Source organism: Eumetopias jubatus, unplaced genomic scaffold (assembly GCF_037043125.1).
Source record: "Eumetopias jubatus isolate StellerSeaLion01/CBP00866 unplaced genomic scaffold, mEumJub1_p1.0 scaffold_16, whole genome shotgun sequence".
Taxonomy (NCBI): domain Eukaryota; kingdom Metazoa; phylum Chordata; class Mammalia; order Carnivora; family Otariidae; genus Eumetopias; species Eumetopias jubatus.
In genome coordinates, this window is record NW_028274822.1 from 78,110,693 (window position 1) to 78,127,430 (window position 16,738).

At 47.7% G+C, this 16,738-nt stretch overlaps 1 protein-coding gene across 4 annotated transcripts in view; it reads left to right on the forward strand.

Moving 5' to 3' along the window:
* The window catches only part of CIT (citron rho-interacting serine/threonine kinase), a 158,899-nt gene that overhangs the window by 59,672 nt on the left and 82,489 nt on the right, over nt 1-16,738 (forward strand). For all 4 annotated transcript variants that reach the window (XM_028116391.2, XM_028116394.2, XM_028116393.2 and 1 more), the window contains exon 10: nt 1,139-1,322. In XM_028116391.2, the coding sequence (XP_027972192.2) occupies nt 1,139-1,322 (184 nt within the window). The remainder of the gene's footprint in view (nt 1-1,138; nt 1,323-16,738) is intronic.

The window sequence follows — 16,738 nt, forward strand, 5'->3', positions numbered from 1 at the left end:
CCGGCCGTGACAAGGGTCCTAGGGGGCGCTGTAGCGAGCTCCGGCAGTGAGTCATGCTGCTCTGTCACTTGGATCAGCACTGGCCCCTGCCACGCAGGCGGCCAGGTGGGGTTCCAGCCAGAGCACGCACAGAGTGGGGAGCATGAAGCCTGCACTGCGGGGGCTGTGATGCCCGGCTCGCCAACTCAGCTGGCCGGCTTGCCACAGACGCCTCAGCCTGCAGCCATGGTAACGCTTCTAACCCGCTACACCCCCTGGAGCCCACCACAATGGGCAGCCGCCTGGTGACTGATGGCCGAGTGTCCCCCTCCCTGACCAAGAGAGCTTAGTAGGTCTGCAGAAAGTGGAGAAGATGTAAGATGCCCCTAGCCTGGAGTCATGCCTTAACGAGGTAGGACGCAGACGTCCATCGGTGCATTTACACCATCAGCGGGCAGGGGTGCTGTAAATCATCAGGAAGAACTTTATTTGGCTGGTGTTTCATTATGCTGATTAAACTGCGGTGGATTTGGGTGGCATGATTGAGGTGGGGAGGAGGGATAATGAACTAAAAAAAAAAAAAAGTGGTTGATAAGAGCTCTGAGCACTCTCCTCTGGCTATGAATGAGCTAGACTGCAGTGCTATCCTAACGTGAGTTACATGCCTCCCAGGTCCTCTTTCCTGCTCCTTCCTCTCATTTCACTGCATGAAATGTAGAAATGCCATCTTATTTCAATGATTAACATTAAATATTGATGATTTAGAGCTGTCCAGAGGAAGAAATACATAGGTGTGGGGTCGGCTGGCGTGCTGGCACTAGCCAGCCTGATGCTCTGTTGAAGCGTTCTGGAAATATCCGGAATGAACAGCCGGCTCCCATGAGTTCCCCAAAGTGCTTTTGTTCCACCAAGTGACCTGTTTGAGTTTCTCCTTCAGTTTACCCCCCCCCACCCCCCCTCGGGGAAGGCAGCCTGTCTGCCGGCTGGTGGCCATGTTGGCAGAGAAGGGGTTAATCTCTTGTTGCTGTCAGAGCCAAGGCTGGGTCTGCCTGTGTGAGCTAGTCGCTGCAGTGCTGAAGGAGCAAGACGATTTTCTCCGCAACAGTGTTGAATCCGTCTGAATTTTTCTCTCCCTCTCTTCTTGTTTTTCTTTAACCAGCTCCTCCCCCCTTCGTTCCCACCCTCAAGTCTGATGATGACACCTCCAATTTTGATGAACCAGAGAAGAATTCGGGGGTTTCATCCTCTTTGTGCCAGCTGAACCTCTCAGGTTTCTCGGGTGAAGAACTGCCGTTCGTGGGGTTTTCGTATAGCAAGGCACTGGGGATTCTTGGTAGATCTGAGTAAGTGAAAATTTGACTTTCTAAGGACCGGTACTGATGTGAGGCATACAGAGCCCAAAGGTGGTGGTGGTGGGGGTGGTGGGGGGAGTGCAGGGAAGGGAAGCTGTTAATCAGCCTGCTTTTGGGAAGCAATTTACCTGTCAGGGCTTTGGTGGGTAGACTGTTCATATTCCCATTTTGCTGTGTTTAGGGTTCCTCTTCCTGTCCCTAGCATCATAATTGTCCATTGGGTACTTTGGGTTAGTTTTTCAGTGTTTGGTCTTCTTTAGAGGGGAGGAAATAGTGGGGGATATCTGGCAGTGCAGATCCTTGGTGGAAGGAGAAACGTGCAGGGTTCAAATGAGCCGTCCATCTATTTATCCATCTGTGTATCCATCTCTCAGGTGGGTGGAAGGAGGTTGCTATCTTGGCTGTATTGAATGGAATCTCATAAGCTAAAGGTTTCCTGATGGGCTTAGCTGAGCTGCAAGTGGCTGTACCAGAGCTCTAACAGATAGATGGTGCTCGGCTCCGCTCGAAGTCTGCTGCAAGATCAGGGATCTGGCAGCTGAGCTTCTCTGAGCTGGCGGAGCGCTGGTGGCCAGTGAGAGCCCTGTTACCGGGAGCCACCGGGAGGGAGTGTGATGTAGCCGAGTCATTGATTCACAGAAACTGGGCTTCACAGGGAAAACAAACAAACCAGGAGACTAGAAAATGGAAGTATAAACATCACTGTAAGCCTCTTAACATGACAGGTCTTTTCTCCGTTCTTGAAAAAGCTCATGAAAAATGCATTCGCACGGCACCTGGGACTGGAGGGTCCTGGCTTCCAGCCTCCGGGAATTTCTGTAAATTGCCGTAGCTTCTGTGGATGTAGGAGCTCAGTGTCTTGCTTCGTTCTGTGATCCCATGACATGCTGCGTTCAGAGACTCGGGTTCCCCGGGAAGGTCTTGGACTAGCTGTGTTATTCCACTGATGCCCTGGCTCTCTCACTTGGAGGCTCTCTGGGTAGCATTAGGTAATTAGTTGCTGCCCACTTAGGAGACAAGCAGAATTTGATTTTCTCCTTGGCAGCGTCCATTCCTGATTTGTTGTGCTTGTAGTTCAGAGATCGATTTGAAGGCATGCGTTGGTTCTTGGATGGTGTCTCCCCATGGGTTCCTCAAAAGATTTCAGAACATCATGGGGGAACTGGGCACTTGAGATGAAATAGGGTTGTGGGCTGTGATTGCATGGGAGAGAGATTTTTATGTTGAAAGATGCTGAGGTGGTCCTACTTTCCTTCTTCCCTGGGCTCTGGGTTTAATATCCAGGGTTGCATTTTGGTAGCGTTGGCAGTGCCTTTCTGGCTCATTTGCTTTGCAACTCCAAAAACAATCTGGATGGTAGGAGTGCAGGCAGAGAGCTAACTAGCTGTTGAATGTGCCATCAGATGATTTGAAATGGCCCAGCAGGGCATTTGGAGAGCAGGGCAGAAGTGGAGGCCTGACGCTAAAGGATGCGTGGTTGGTGGGCAGCTTAATGTGGACACGCGCAGCACACTGAAGGTCACACATCAGACTGGAGGGAGGTGTGTGGAGAGTTCCAGTTCTGGCTAGCAGTGGGCTGGCCGGCTCAGAATGAAAGCTTGCTTGGGGTGCTAGTGATCTGAAAAACTAGGGAGGACTTGAGGGAATTCGATTTTCGGGGCAAAGGCAGAATGCTGTGGGGGATCTTAGGCATTGCAATTAATCTGAAGCAGTGTGTGATTAATGGCTTATCGTTTAGCAAGCCTGAAATTGCATCTGCCCTTCACAGAAAGCTCAGTTAAGGAAGCTCTCTGACAGGGGGGAGGGGGGGTTGTCGGGGAACGGGATGACATCTCAGTCTTAAGGCCCAGGCACTCAATAAATATTTGTTGATTGTGTTTGTACTGCTCATTGTATTTGAAGATAGGCTATTTCACCTTTGATAGTTCACAATACCTCTCTAGAGCATAACACGAGCGTCTGTTCATGCCCCAACAGAATGCTTAATAAGATTCTCATAAAAAAAAGTCCACGCAAACAAAAGCGTGTATTTCTTCCCTGGAAGATGGGATTGGAGTATTCCTGCCTTTGGGGAACTTTAATGTCTTTGCCATTGCAGTTTGGGGTTGGAATCAGAAAGATATTCTTTCATCTCGTGTCTTTGAATGTGATCTTGCCGTCGGGTTTGGCTCTTTGGTCCAGAGGCAGCCCTGTGGGTGAAACCTACAGCATCCTTATAGAAATCCACTCCACCTGTTGGATGCAAGTGACCCTGGACCGATTGTGTTATCATTATTTAGAAATTCAATAAAAGATGCAATGATGAAATTAATCAGAAGCCCCTGCAGTGCTGCGGACATATAGACAAAATTCATTTAGAGGTGGGAGGAGGCATTTTCTGGGGGTCCCACCGCTGCCACCGGGGACCTGCTGTTTCTTCCCGAGCATCTCCTTCTCCCCTCCCCATTGTCAGCATCACGGGTTTTTATTTACAGGGATTACCTGTGCCATTACTCACTCTTCACACCACCTAGGAGATTGCAGATGCTGTGGTGCTGTGCTGGGGAAATTGACCCCAGATCTGTTCCAGTGAATTGAATGAAATGTTCAGAGGTGATGCTGAATGAATGAGGAGTTTTCACGGAGGCTCTGGTAGTGAGAATGATTTTAATTGTGATCGTTGGTTGCTTTTTAGGATCCTTTTTTGGGACCCCAGACAGTTTTTAAGCCCGCCATGGAGCGCATCATTATTTTAAGCTTAGCAAGAATCTTGATCTCAGCATTCTGTGTCTGAAGTATCGTGGGCGTTCCTTGCAGCTTGAGTTGGAGGGAGCAGGAGAGATTCGACAGGACCGGTTTTGGTTGTCTTTGGGGTGGGATTCTGGCAAAGCTGGTGCTGGAAAGTGAGGGAGTGTCTGTCTCGTGCCTCTTTTTTTTAACTGCCAATAACCCAGGCCACATCCCCAAGCTCTGGAGTCTTGGGTGTTTCTCTGAGCCTCTGTTTCCTTGATTTTTACAATATGTTAAAGATGTATGTTAAAGGTTTAAAAATAAAATGGATCCCAGTTCTCTTTCCTCCCTTGTCAGCAGGGGTACATTTCTTTAGGTCCCTTCTTCCTCTTAGATTGGAGATACTGTCTCATTTAAGCCCTAGTTGAAACTGTGCACTTCTGCAAACCTTCAGTATAAACTCTAGGAGGAAAAAACCAGTCGGTTTTATATTTTGTGCTAGTTTTACAGATGCTGGTTTGATGCTTTTGGAGAACTTGGAAATTTTGGAGGAGCAAAGAGATCTCGATGAGGCTGGAATCTGTGGGATGCCAGTGTCTGAATAGGTGGTTTTTAGGAAGTGGGGGGCTCTCTCTTCCTTTTGGCTCAGGGCTCTTTCCTTTCCTTCTGGGTGATTGGAAGTTTCATTTTGGAGCCAGCCATCTAAACACGGTGGAGGAATGAAAAATGGCTTCCACCCTTGCCTTCCCAGATTTTCAGGGAACCAGTTTTTGGTACCTCTTCCTTGCTCTGTCGGCACTTCTTTGCCTGCCTGTTTCCTCAACTGCAAAGTGGTGGGGGAAGGTAAAGATCCCTTCCTTTTAGGGCTTTCGGGAGGATTGTATGAAACCCATAAAGCACTTGATCTAGTACTTGGCACATGGAAGAGTCTCAGTAAATGTTCACTGTTATTATTTTTGTTACTGCTAGTTTGCTGGTCTGTATGTGCATAGTGTTCCTCTGTTTATACCAAGAGGATATAAAGGAACTCAGCAATAATTAGGTAGTCTAGTCGTGCCAGAGCAGAAACAGCCTCCCAGGTCCTGGGAATTTTCTGCTAGAGAAGCTTAAACATCCTGACCAACCACAAGTTAATATGCAGTTGCTAGCTACCTGCAGGTAAAAGGTGGTTGTGGGGATGGAGTGGGTTGGGGGACAGAATTAGAAGGCCCAGTCCCAGAACGGGTGCCCTTTCATCAAGTTGAACAAGTCAAGGCATATATGTGTGAAACAGTCCAGAGGACACAGAGCAAACACCTTTCCTGCAGAACATCATGGTACAAAGGGGATATCTGACTGCTGTAGGAATCAGGAGAGGAAGAAGGCAGCCTCCCTTGTGGGGGACACTTCATGGGTAATGCCAGCTCACAGTTCTTGCCAAGTTACAGTGATGATCTTCGTTGGAATGTCTTTCCATTTCCCCAAGTCGGCCGTGATCTCAAGAGCAGGGCTGGCTCTGATTCATCCTGGTTCCCTTGGAGTGCAAGACATGGTAGACCCTCAGTAAATACCTGTGTTGGAGACTGAGTGTGTTAGCACACTAATGGGAGGTGAAATGTTTGGCTTTTTAGAAGACGATGGATTTGGATGAGGGGAGAGATATGTAGAGAGCATTTCATGTAGGTTCAAGTGGTGACAACAGCTCGTCCATACAGGACACCAACTCTGGACCAGGCTCTGTTCTAAGCACTTTACACAGATTAACTCATTTAAATTGCACAATGGCCCACAAGGAAGGTAATGTCGTTATTCCTCTCTTACATGTAAGGAAACCGAGACACGGAGAGGTTAAGCAACTTCCCCAAGGTCATGCAGCCCTGAGCAGCTCAGCCAGAAGTTGAACCCAGACAATGTGGCAGCTCAAGAGTCTGTTAGCCACTGTGCTATGCTGCCAGGTATGAATGCTGTTGACAAGAGAAATTAGGGGATTTGTGGGGTCCCCAGGTTCACATGCTTGTTGGAAGTAGAGGTCCATTGTGGGGAATGATGAGCAGTGGCATTGGGGCAGGGTGGGATGAGAGCTGACAGGCCGTCTAATTGCTGGGTTTTGTTTTCAATCTCTGCAAGTTTTTTGACTATGTAGACTAGCTCTTGCATTTTTTATAAAAATTTTTTCCTCCTCTCATTTGGAGACTCTTTCCTGGTGTGTGTGTGTGTGTGTATGTGATAAACACATGCATATATACTCTCTCCTGGAAAGTTCTTTGCTTGAGTGTAAGCTTGGTGAGCTGAGGGAACTTTGTTGACCTTGCTCTCCACTGTGGCTTCAGGCCGATCATATGCAAGGTGCTCAATAAGCATTTGGTGAACTGGTCCAAATCATTTTTATGGCTGCAGCTTTCAATTTGTTGATGACTCTATGCTCCGTGTCTATGCAAATCTATGTTTTATATTTCCAGCTGCTTCTGTCATTTATCCTGGGGATGGCTTATTCCAGCAGAATGTGGCCTGAATTCTCCAATCAGTCCTACTTCCCTTTTATGGAAATACTTGGGAGGGTGGGGAGTCTGCCCTTAAAAACTGTCTTCCTTTCCCCATCGAGCCAAGGGCTGTCTGTTATTGTGCATGCTACCTCCAGATCCGTATTGCAAAGAGCCTCATCTGTCCTTTGAGTTTTTTAAAAAAATAGCAAGAGTAACAAAATGTGCTCTGGTACACGAAGGTGTGCATCTTCTGTACTTCCCAAATAAGTTAAAAACCTGTAACTAGCTCCTGCCTATGGTTCCTACCTTCCAGGGCTCTGTGTCGCTCCCATTTCCACGATCATCCAGACCAGATAATCGGACCTTTGCCTCTCTTGGTTGTGTTGGGTTCTCTCCTCTCATTCAATGTCTTCTTTCCCTTAGTCAAGCACATCTTGTTCTGCTTGCCTTATTCTGTTCTCTATTTAGACTGTGCGTGCTTGCCTCGCGGGCCTGGCAGGACCATTCTGCCGCCTTCTTGTTTGTCTTAAAGATACCTTTAGGAAATGTAATCCAAACGAGCCTAGCCCCATCCTGAAGATTAGGCTCCAAAAGATCTGTCAAGTGCGTTTTTTGCTGGCCTACACATGCTAATTTGCATGGTTGCCTCGGATCCCTTAAGAAGACAGTAATTGACTAAGTGGTGCTATGTGTTCCCAAGCTCTGCGCCAGTTTGGCACCTCTTCCTTCGCCTAAGTGAATCGCTCTCCATTCTTTCTGTTTTACATGTCTTTTGTCTCCTGATCTCCCTCACCTTCCTTTCTCTGACCAGCTTCGTGCGAGAATAGCCTTCACTCTGTGCCTCTCTTCCAGTCTCTCCAACCCTGGGGAAGTTGCTGTCTGAGAAGCCGCCTATTCCACCCGACCACCAAAGCCAGTGATCCCCACCTTGCCACGCAATGCCGTCACTTACCACGTGTGCCTTGAGACTTTCTGCTTGCTTCTCTTCCACTCTGTGGAAACTCGGTTTTCCCTCCTACCTCTCTGCCTGCCGGGCTTACTGCTTCGTGGCTGTCATCTTCTGTTCAGGTCCTCGAAATGGTGCACCGTCTCCTCAGGTCCCAGCAGTTACCTTTTTAGCCTGGGCTTGATGATCTCATTCATTTCCTGACTTACACTCTCATGTCCTCATGGCTCTCCTCCCCATGTGCTCTGTGTTCATTATTGCCAAGATGTTCTACCAATTTCTCAACGTCCCTGACCTCTGTTTCCGCCCAACACAGATAGATTTGTTTGCTCATTCAGTGAGCCAGTAGGTGCCAATTTGGTTTCCTTGTTTCATTGAACAAACTACCACTCTCCCTAGACTTCTAGACAAGAAAACTGAGTCTTCTTAAGCTATTTTGCATCTCCCCCACCAGCCCATCATTTGCCAGGTTCTCTCTCTAAGTTGTACCTCTAGGATGACACTTGAGTCTTTGCCCTTTTTTCTGTCCTTACTGCCATCCCGCATGGAGTTTTGCTTGGACTGGTGCAGTAGCCTCCTCACCGATTTCTCTGCCTCCAGTTTTCCCAGCTCTGATCCATTCTCCACAGAGGGTGGAATTCTTCCAAAGCACAAGTTGGATGATGTCATTCTCCTGCTCAGACCTTCAGTAGCATCACAGTGTGCACAGAATTAATGGCCGCTCCTGAACTTGGCATTCAAGGCTGGTATGCCAAGACCCCAGCCTTCCTTTTCATTCGTACCTCCGTCTTCTCCCCTCTGTCTGGGCATGCTGCTCAGCGCTCATTGAGGACAGGGACCATCATGTCTTCCGCCTCTCGCCTGAAACAGTGTGTTGCCGTTGGCAGGTCTTCAAAGAACATTTGTCAAATTGAAGTACACTAAAGTGGCCAAGGATTATGCCATTTCCTTCTGCACAAGTGCTAATGGAAGCTGTCCTCTAGTGAGCACTTCTTGTGTGCTCAGAGCTGTGCTGAGTGCCTTACATGCATGATCTCACTAGGTCTTTCCAGTCTTGACTGGGAAGGTAGCGACTCTGTGAGGTAGCAGGTATTAATCCCATTTCCAGATGAGAACACTGAGCCTCAGCCACATTGAGTTCTTTTCCTGACGTCTTGCAGGTAGTGACGCATCGAAGACTTAGCCTCGTCACTGGCTGCCTCCAGGAGCACTGTGCTACCGTGCCCTAACAGTTGTGACTTGGCTGGATTGTGCGGAACCTACGGACTGGCCTGATAATAAGGGTGAAAGAGTGGCTCTTACTGAGAATTCACTACCAGGCCCTATTCCAAGTGCTTGACAAACATTCTTGCTTAATCCCAGCAGCACCCATTGTTTTACAGATAAGGAAACTGATCGTGACGCTTGGATTACCTTTTTTTTTTTTTTTCTGTAAGATTTATTTATTATTTGGGGGGGTAGCCCACGGGAGCCCGGGAAGGGCGGAGGCAGAGAGAGAGAGAGAATCCCAAGCAGACTCTATGCTGAGTGCCGAGCCCAGTGCAGGGATGGATCTCACCATTCTGAGATCACAACCTGAGCCCAAGTCAAGAGTCAGATGCTCAACCAACTGAGCCACCCAGGTGCCCTGGAGCTTGAGTTACTTCTTAAAGTTTGCACACCTTGCAAGTGGCAGAGAGCGGCCAACTTTTCCAACTTTTAACTTTAGAGTTGACATAAGTATTCTTTATTTTGGGGCACGAATTGTGGTACACGCGTTAAAAGCCCAGGCTTTGGAATCAGGTAGATATGGGTTCCCATCTAGGCTCTGCCCCTCACCACCTGTGTGAGGCATTTAGCTTCTCCCAGCATCAATTCCCTTACGTATAAAGTGAGGGTTGTTACAGTGCCTAGCTGCTAGGTTGGTTGGGGGAACACACAGAGCATGTGATATTAGCACCTGGAGCAGAGTGAGGGTCCATTTCATATTCTTGTTGTTTTGGGGTGAGAATGGGCCTAGGGATGCTTTCAATTCTCCCTTCGTCCCTGCTTGAGTTTATAAAGACATCTTGCTAGTTTCTGCCCATTGAGAGAATCAGGCTCCACGTGGGGTGCCTGACAGATGTCCTAATATCTCCATCCAATTTTTTGCTCTGAATGGAGTCTGTGATGTGTTGGCTAAACCGGTTCCTTCCATAAAACATGCTTGAGGCTTCTGGTGAGATCTAGTTCCAGTGGGGTCTGGAACTTGGTGCTGGGGAAATGTGCTGTGCCCAACCTGGATGTCACGCACTCCTACCCACCCCTTAGTGTTTGAGTGTCCCCGGGAGGGGACAGTGCGTGTGTGGCATCATGACACTGCTGTCCTAGAACCAGTGTATCTGGGCAACTTGCAGGCAAGGCCCAGAAAGCTTTCTCGTGCCAGCATTGATTCAGCGTACTTCTGCTTGGGATTCTCTCTCTCCCTCTGCCTCCGCCCTTCCCAGGCTCCCGTGCACCCAGCCCCCCAGAAGGTCCACTGTGACCTTTAAACTGAGGCTGCCTGGGGCACTAGAAATATTTGGCATACCATTCATTCACCCATTCATTCACTCCACAGATATACTGCTCTAGGCCTTGTGGCATAACTGAACAAGCCAGACAGAGTCCCTGCTGTCAAGAAGCTAGCATTCTGTTGGGGGAGACAGAGGATAAATAAGTTCATAAATAAGAGATTTTCAGATGATGGTGAGGGCTATGAAGAAATAAGAACCTGGGAGGGGAATGACCACATGGATCCCTGAGTCTGGGACTTAGCCTGTGGGTGTCCAGTGAGCAGAGAGCCTGGTGGGGTAGGTAGAGCTTCAGGGGTACATGGGGAGCTGAGTTTTCAGGTAGCATGGGCCTTCAGGTTTGGATTTTGAGTAGGGACGTGGTACATGTGGTTCTCATTGACTGTGTGTGGTGGATGGAAAGGCAGCAAGAACTGGACTCAACGAGATAAGTTAGGTCACTGCAGTCATCCAGGTAGGAGGTGGAAGTATGGCGTTAACCCGCAGAGCAAGGCACTGGCTTAGAGGTGGGGACTGTATGAGTAAATTCCACAGTAGCTACACTTTCATTAATAATGTGCTTTTAAATAAATGCTTCTTGAGTTACATATTAATCATTCCAAAGCAAATGCTCTGGATTCAGCTGGAGACCACTGCTGTGTGTGTGAGAGAGAAGGAGAGAGAATATATGATGTGTATGGGTAGGTAAGGGTGCCCCAAAGCTAGCTAGACTCTGAAACTTTAGTAGAGCTGTATTTTTAATATTTCCAAGTGTTCATGATGGACACCACTTGTGTATTTTTAAATGGGCTTATAAAGTTAGTTCATAAATTTCAGAATGCTCAATCTTAAAAGCCAATATATTTTTGGAACAGAATGCTGATGAGTGTTTTATTTTTTGCACCATATTACATCTTGCAGTTGCATGTATTTTTAGTGCCATTGGCCACAATTAAGGTAGGGCCCTCAGCTGAGCTAATTTTGATTCCCTGGGTTTAGACTCAAGTATCCATTCTTGGTTATCTCGAGAATATCTGTGATTTGTGATCTGGGTTCTCTGTGTTCTGGGGGCATCTTCTGCAGTCTTAGGATCCTCTTCCTAAGGGAATAAATGGATGGCTTGATGCTTAAGCATGATCTTAATTATTATAGCAGCGACGAGACAGTATTCAACACATACGCTTTCTTGAGGATGGACGTACAGATTGTATTCTCTTTTGATAGGAAGCATTCTCTTGGTAGCTTTACTAAGGAATTTTTTTGAGTCATGTGGTTGATTACAGACACTGGGAAAATTGCATTTTATCATTTGTACTTAAATGTTGAAGTTACATGGAAAGCAATTTTTAGGTCACATCTAACACATTTTAAGCAAATATTCTTTCTGCTGCAGCAGAACCAACCGAGCCCGACCTTCCATCCATGTGTCATATACCATCACCTCTATTAATACTCTTTGGGCCCCTGTAATTATAAAGCAGATGTGTATATCAGGAAGAGATGTTGATTTCAGAGTAAATTTTTCTAGAAAATAGAAGCTGGGAAAAAGAGGAAAACCCAAACTTGGCTTCGTGCTGCTATGTGTAGGCGGCTGGCTGCATGCACCCGCTGCTCAGAAGTGCCTTTTCTCTCCATGGGTATAACTCGCTGTGTATCAGAGATGTGGCCAGGAGGAGTAGGCAAGCAATGTGTGGGCAGGCTGCATGTTCTTTTATTAGCATCCTCATTGTACTGCATCTCATCGAGCCCGGAGCATGAACCAGCCTGGGCCTCTAAAGTCTGTACTGTTTCCTATTTAATTATCCCCCTAAGTCGCCAAATGAGGGAGGAAGAGTTGCTCTTGTGTGTGCATTGAGCTGTTTTTGGGGGTGGCTGTGGACTGACCGGAATGGATGTTCTTGGGCACCTGGGCTGTCCTGGGCTCAGCCTTGGAGCTGCCCTCCCAGCATGGCCCTCAGTCAGTCCTGGATGGAAGTTAACTTCCCTTGAGTGATCCATTTCCCTTTCTTCCGTGAGCTTGCTCCTCTGGGTCTCTGCAGCACTGTTCTTGGGTTGCTTCTCTTGGGTTTGTCCAAGGCTCGGGATTTGAACCAATGGCCATTGGGTTGCAGAGCCCAATTTTGAACCAAAACCCAGTTCTGCTGCCCCATACCTGTGCCCACATCATCATAATGGGGTGGGAGCATGGAGAGGCTATAGGGTAAGCCATTCCCATAGCTTCAGTGCCATGTGAGAACAATACCCACCTCATGGGGTTGTCGAATGAGTTCAATGACGTAACTTGTAAAGTATCTAGTGTCTGATGGGTAGTTAAGTGCTTAGTGAATGGACGCTATTATTGATGACAAAGGTTAGCGGCATTACTTCTCTCTCCTACATTGCTACTTCTTTGAGGACAGGAATTCTGACTTTCTTAACTAGGTGTCTACGTGAAAAATAAATAGAATACAAATATGTTGAGCCATACCTGTCTCTAGTGTGTTTCTCTTCCAGAAGTAATTCATGGAAATGGTATATTGACTTATTAAAAATAGGGGTAAGAATAGTCTTTAATCACTGTCTGAAATCTGCACATTGTCTTGAAATTCATAGCCCACCATGATGAACTTCAAAATTGTGTCCCCACTCAAGGAGTGATCAAAAGGCACCAGTACCAAATGGCCTGGCCAAAATACCACCTTGAGCCAAATGCTAGGGACAGTCATACTGTGAGTTTTAAATGCCTAGACCCGAAGTCACAGGTGCTTTCTTCTAATTAGCATCCTGGTTCTCAATCCTCTCTGTACATCAGAATCACCTGAGAGCTTAATAAAATGGCACCTCCCAGGCCCCCTTCCCAGTCTGTCCCCTGTTTAATTGGTCTAGTTGGGCCCTGGACATCAGGTTTTTGTTGTTGTTGTTGTTGTTTTTTAAGACTTTATATTTTTAAGAGCAGTTTTAGGTTCGCAGCAATATTAGCAAAAGGTACAGAGATTTCCCATTTACCCCCAAATATACACAGCCTCCCCCATAATCAACATCCCCCACCAAGAGGGTATTCTCGTTACAGTTGATGAACCTACACTGAAATGTTATCATCACCCAAAGTCCATGGTTTACCTTAGAGTTTACTGTTAGTGTTGTGCATATTATGGGTTTTGACAAATGTGTAAGGACATGGATCCACCATCATAGTATCACGTGGAATATTTTCACTGCCTTACATCAGTATGTTATAAAAGCTTTCCAGGTGATTCTAATGTGCAGCCTGGTTGAAGACCAGGGAAGTTCCAGAAAGCTGTGAGGACATTTATCCCCACTCCTTTCCTCCAGCCTCAGGTACAAGCTGGGTTCAGTACCAGCATTCTTACCATAGCTTTTTTTTTTTTAGGTGTGATTTTTATTTATTCTAAAAAAAAGGAGATTTCTTTAGCACCTTTATTCTGACAAGCTCTTAATTGCCGTACTTAGAACTTCTAAACAGTGAACACTTGTCAAGCATCAACATGGCTATCAAAAGAGAGGGAGTTGATCCCAGGTGACGGGGAGGGCTGTCTGAGGGTCTCCCGTGAGTGCAGGTGGGTGGGGGGCGCATATCCCCTTGATTCTGGACCTCATTAATGAGTGACCTAGAAATGCGTTTTTTTTTTTTTAATAAGCCATCAGCTTTTGTACCCACAGCAGCACACTTTAAACAGTAAACACTGCTGGATCCTGTCCTCCATGTGTTATCAAGTTTTGGGGCCACTTCCCACCCCCAACATCACGCGCCCCTGAATCGTTCTTCTAGAAGGGGCTGGTTCTGTGTTCAGGCACAAAGAGCTATGGCCTCTGCTATCATCCCTGACCCAGGTCAGTGTGTAACTTAGTGACATGTGGGTGCCTCCTGATTACTAAAGGACTGGGGACCCCGTCTATGGATCATCCCTCCCTCCTTGGGGGGTTTGGGTCTCCTTCTCTAGCCCACCCACCACCAGAGTGAAGTCAGGAATAAAGGAAGTAGCAAAGGCAACCCAAGGTCATGCCAAGTAACCCGTTTCATCTCAGATTAAAAAGAAAATTGTGTATGTGTGTGGGTTTTGGCTAGATTTTAGATAGAAAATAGGCTAGTGAGAGCTCTAGAACTTGATTAAAATTTTTTGCCAAAGGTGATACCAAAAGATTTGTTTCTGGATTTCAATCCCTGTTGCCCATTTCTGTGAATAATCAATGTTTGGTTTAATGCGAATAATAGCACAGAACACTTTTAGCCCCCCGAGTTTTACTATTCCAAGCAACTGTTCTAGGCCTGTGAGGCATGTGCTGTTTACACCGTTGCATGGGTTGTGATGATAGAAATGACAATGATAATAGCAATGGTTGACATTTATTGAACCCTCGTAATGTGCCAGGCGCTGTGCCAAGGTCAATATCCGGCTTATCTCATTTAACCCTCACAAGAACTCTTTGAAGGAGGTTGAGAATTATCCCCATTTTACAGATGAGGAGACCGAGGCTCCGCGAGTGGCAGAGTCAGATTTTGAACAGAGCAACATGCCTCTGGATGCTGACTGCAGTGTGAATGTAGGGAGCCGTCACCAGGGTACAGCAAGCCAGCCCTGCCGTGCCAGCCCTTGCCACTGGACCAGGGAGGGAGGGCTGAGTTGCTGCAGGAAACGGACCTCTTGTAGGCCAGGAAGTAGTTTGGGGCATCAGAAAGCAGAATTTCATGGGCTGGTAAGAAGTGAGTGCTCACTGATGACCGGCTCCTGCAACCATGTTACCAAGGCAACAAAGATGGGCACGTGGGGCGGCGGTGGGCTCTATCACACGTCCCTCTGTGCACACGAACCTCTGCCGGCTGTTCCTCCAGCCCTGCCCTTCCCCCACCCCAGTGTTCATCCCCACGGTGCCCCCGCCCCGAGGGCAGATGCCCTGGGTGAGAAGTGTCCTCTCCACCCATGACTCACTGCTTCTCGGGATGAGGCAGAGTGTGTGAGTGACATAAACATGTGTGGGTAAGCGCCTCCTTTCTGTGGAGAGGGCCTCCTTCCAGCCCTGTCTTGGGAGGTCCTGCTGCATTCTTTTCATGATACCGTCCTGGGCACTCTGTCAGGTGCACCTGTCAGTCCCTGAACTCCAACTCTGTAGAGACCAGCAGAGATCAATTATGAATCGGCAGCTTCCTCATCTCTAAAATGCCTCATAGAATGATAGAGAATAAAGAGTTAAGACCTAGCTAGCTTCAGACAGGAGCCATGTGTGTAGTCCATGCTCAGGAAGCGTACCAGTCTCCTGTTGCTGCTGTAACAAGTTGCCACAAATAAGTGGCTTAAAACAGCACAAAATGTATCACCTTAGAGTTCTGGAGGTCAGGAAGCCAAGATGGGTTTTGCTGGACTGAAATCAGGGTGTAGACAGGGCTGCGCTCTATGGAGCCTCTAGGAGAGAATCAGTTTCCTTGCCTTTTGCAGCTTCTAGAGGCTGCCCAGATTCTTTGGCTTGGGGCCCCTTCCTCTACCTTCAAAGCTAGCAGCGTAGCGTCTTCGAATCTTTCTCCGACTCTGACCTGACTGCTGCTCTCACATCCCCTCCCCTCCTCTACTTCTGTCTCCCAGGGACCCTTGTGATAACATTAGATCTGCCCAGATAATCTCCCCATCTCAGAACTCTTACCTTAGTCCCAGCTGCAAAGTCCCTTTTGAGTCTGACTCAATGTCAAGTAACAGATTCACAGGTTCCAGGCATCAGGACGTGGACAAGTTGGGGGTGGGGGACTTAGTTGGCCCCCCATAATAAGTATTAGCTGGATTTTTTTTTGGTCTTTTTTTTTTTTTTAAGATTTTTTATTTGACGGGTGCCTGGGTGGCTCAGTTGGTTAAGGGTCTGCCTTCAGCTCAGGTTCTCCCTCTGCCCCTCCCCCCTGCTTGTGATCTCTCTCTCTCTCACATAAATAAATAAAATCTTAAAAAAAAAAGATTTTTTATTTAAGTGAGAGAGAGAGCAGAGCGAGCAAGAACACGAGTTGTGGGGAGGAGCAGAGGGAGAGGGAGAAGCAGACTCCCCGCTGAGCAGGGAGCCTGATGCTGGGCTCCATCCCAGGACCCTGGGATCATGACCTGAGCTGATGGCAAACACTTAACCAACTGAGCCACCCAGGCACCTGTGTTAGCTGTTTTTATAAAAGGGAAACAGAACCAAACTGGCTAGCTTGGGGCTGGAAGAACCAGTAATTTGATCAGTATTGTCACTAATGATGTTTGTTAGGCACTTGCTCTGTTAGCTCACTCTTGCCTCAGGGCCTTTGCATCTTATTCCCCTTCCCTGGGGTTTGCTTCCTTGCAGAGCTTTGGATGGCCAGCACCTTCTTATCCTTCAGGTCACTGCTCAGAGAGGCCCGTCCTGATCACCCTTGCTTAGACCAAGCCCCTGACCCATTTCCCTCTCTCACACCATGGCACCCTGTTTCCTTCTTTGCCATCATCTGTAACTTTTTGTTACAGGGATGCATTCTGTCTGCCATCTGCGGAAGTCAGCTCTGGGAGGGTGGGGGCCCTGTCTGTCTTGTTCATAGCTGTTCCAGTACTTGGAACAGAGCAGGTGCCCAGTGCGTATCTGTTCCGTGAGTAAGTGAAAGAAGCCGTGTAGGCACAATGCCGTGCACCTAATGCTCATGCTCCCCTCTGTGGGACGTCCCTTCATCATTCCACCTCACAGATATGGCAACCAGGGCCCAGAGAGGCTGAATCGTTGCCTCAGGTCAACAGCGACTGAGTTTACACCCAGGTCTGCCAGAGTTCTTGCTTCTGTCCACCTCTCTGC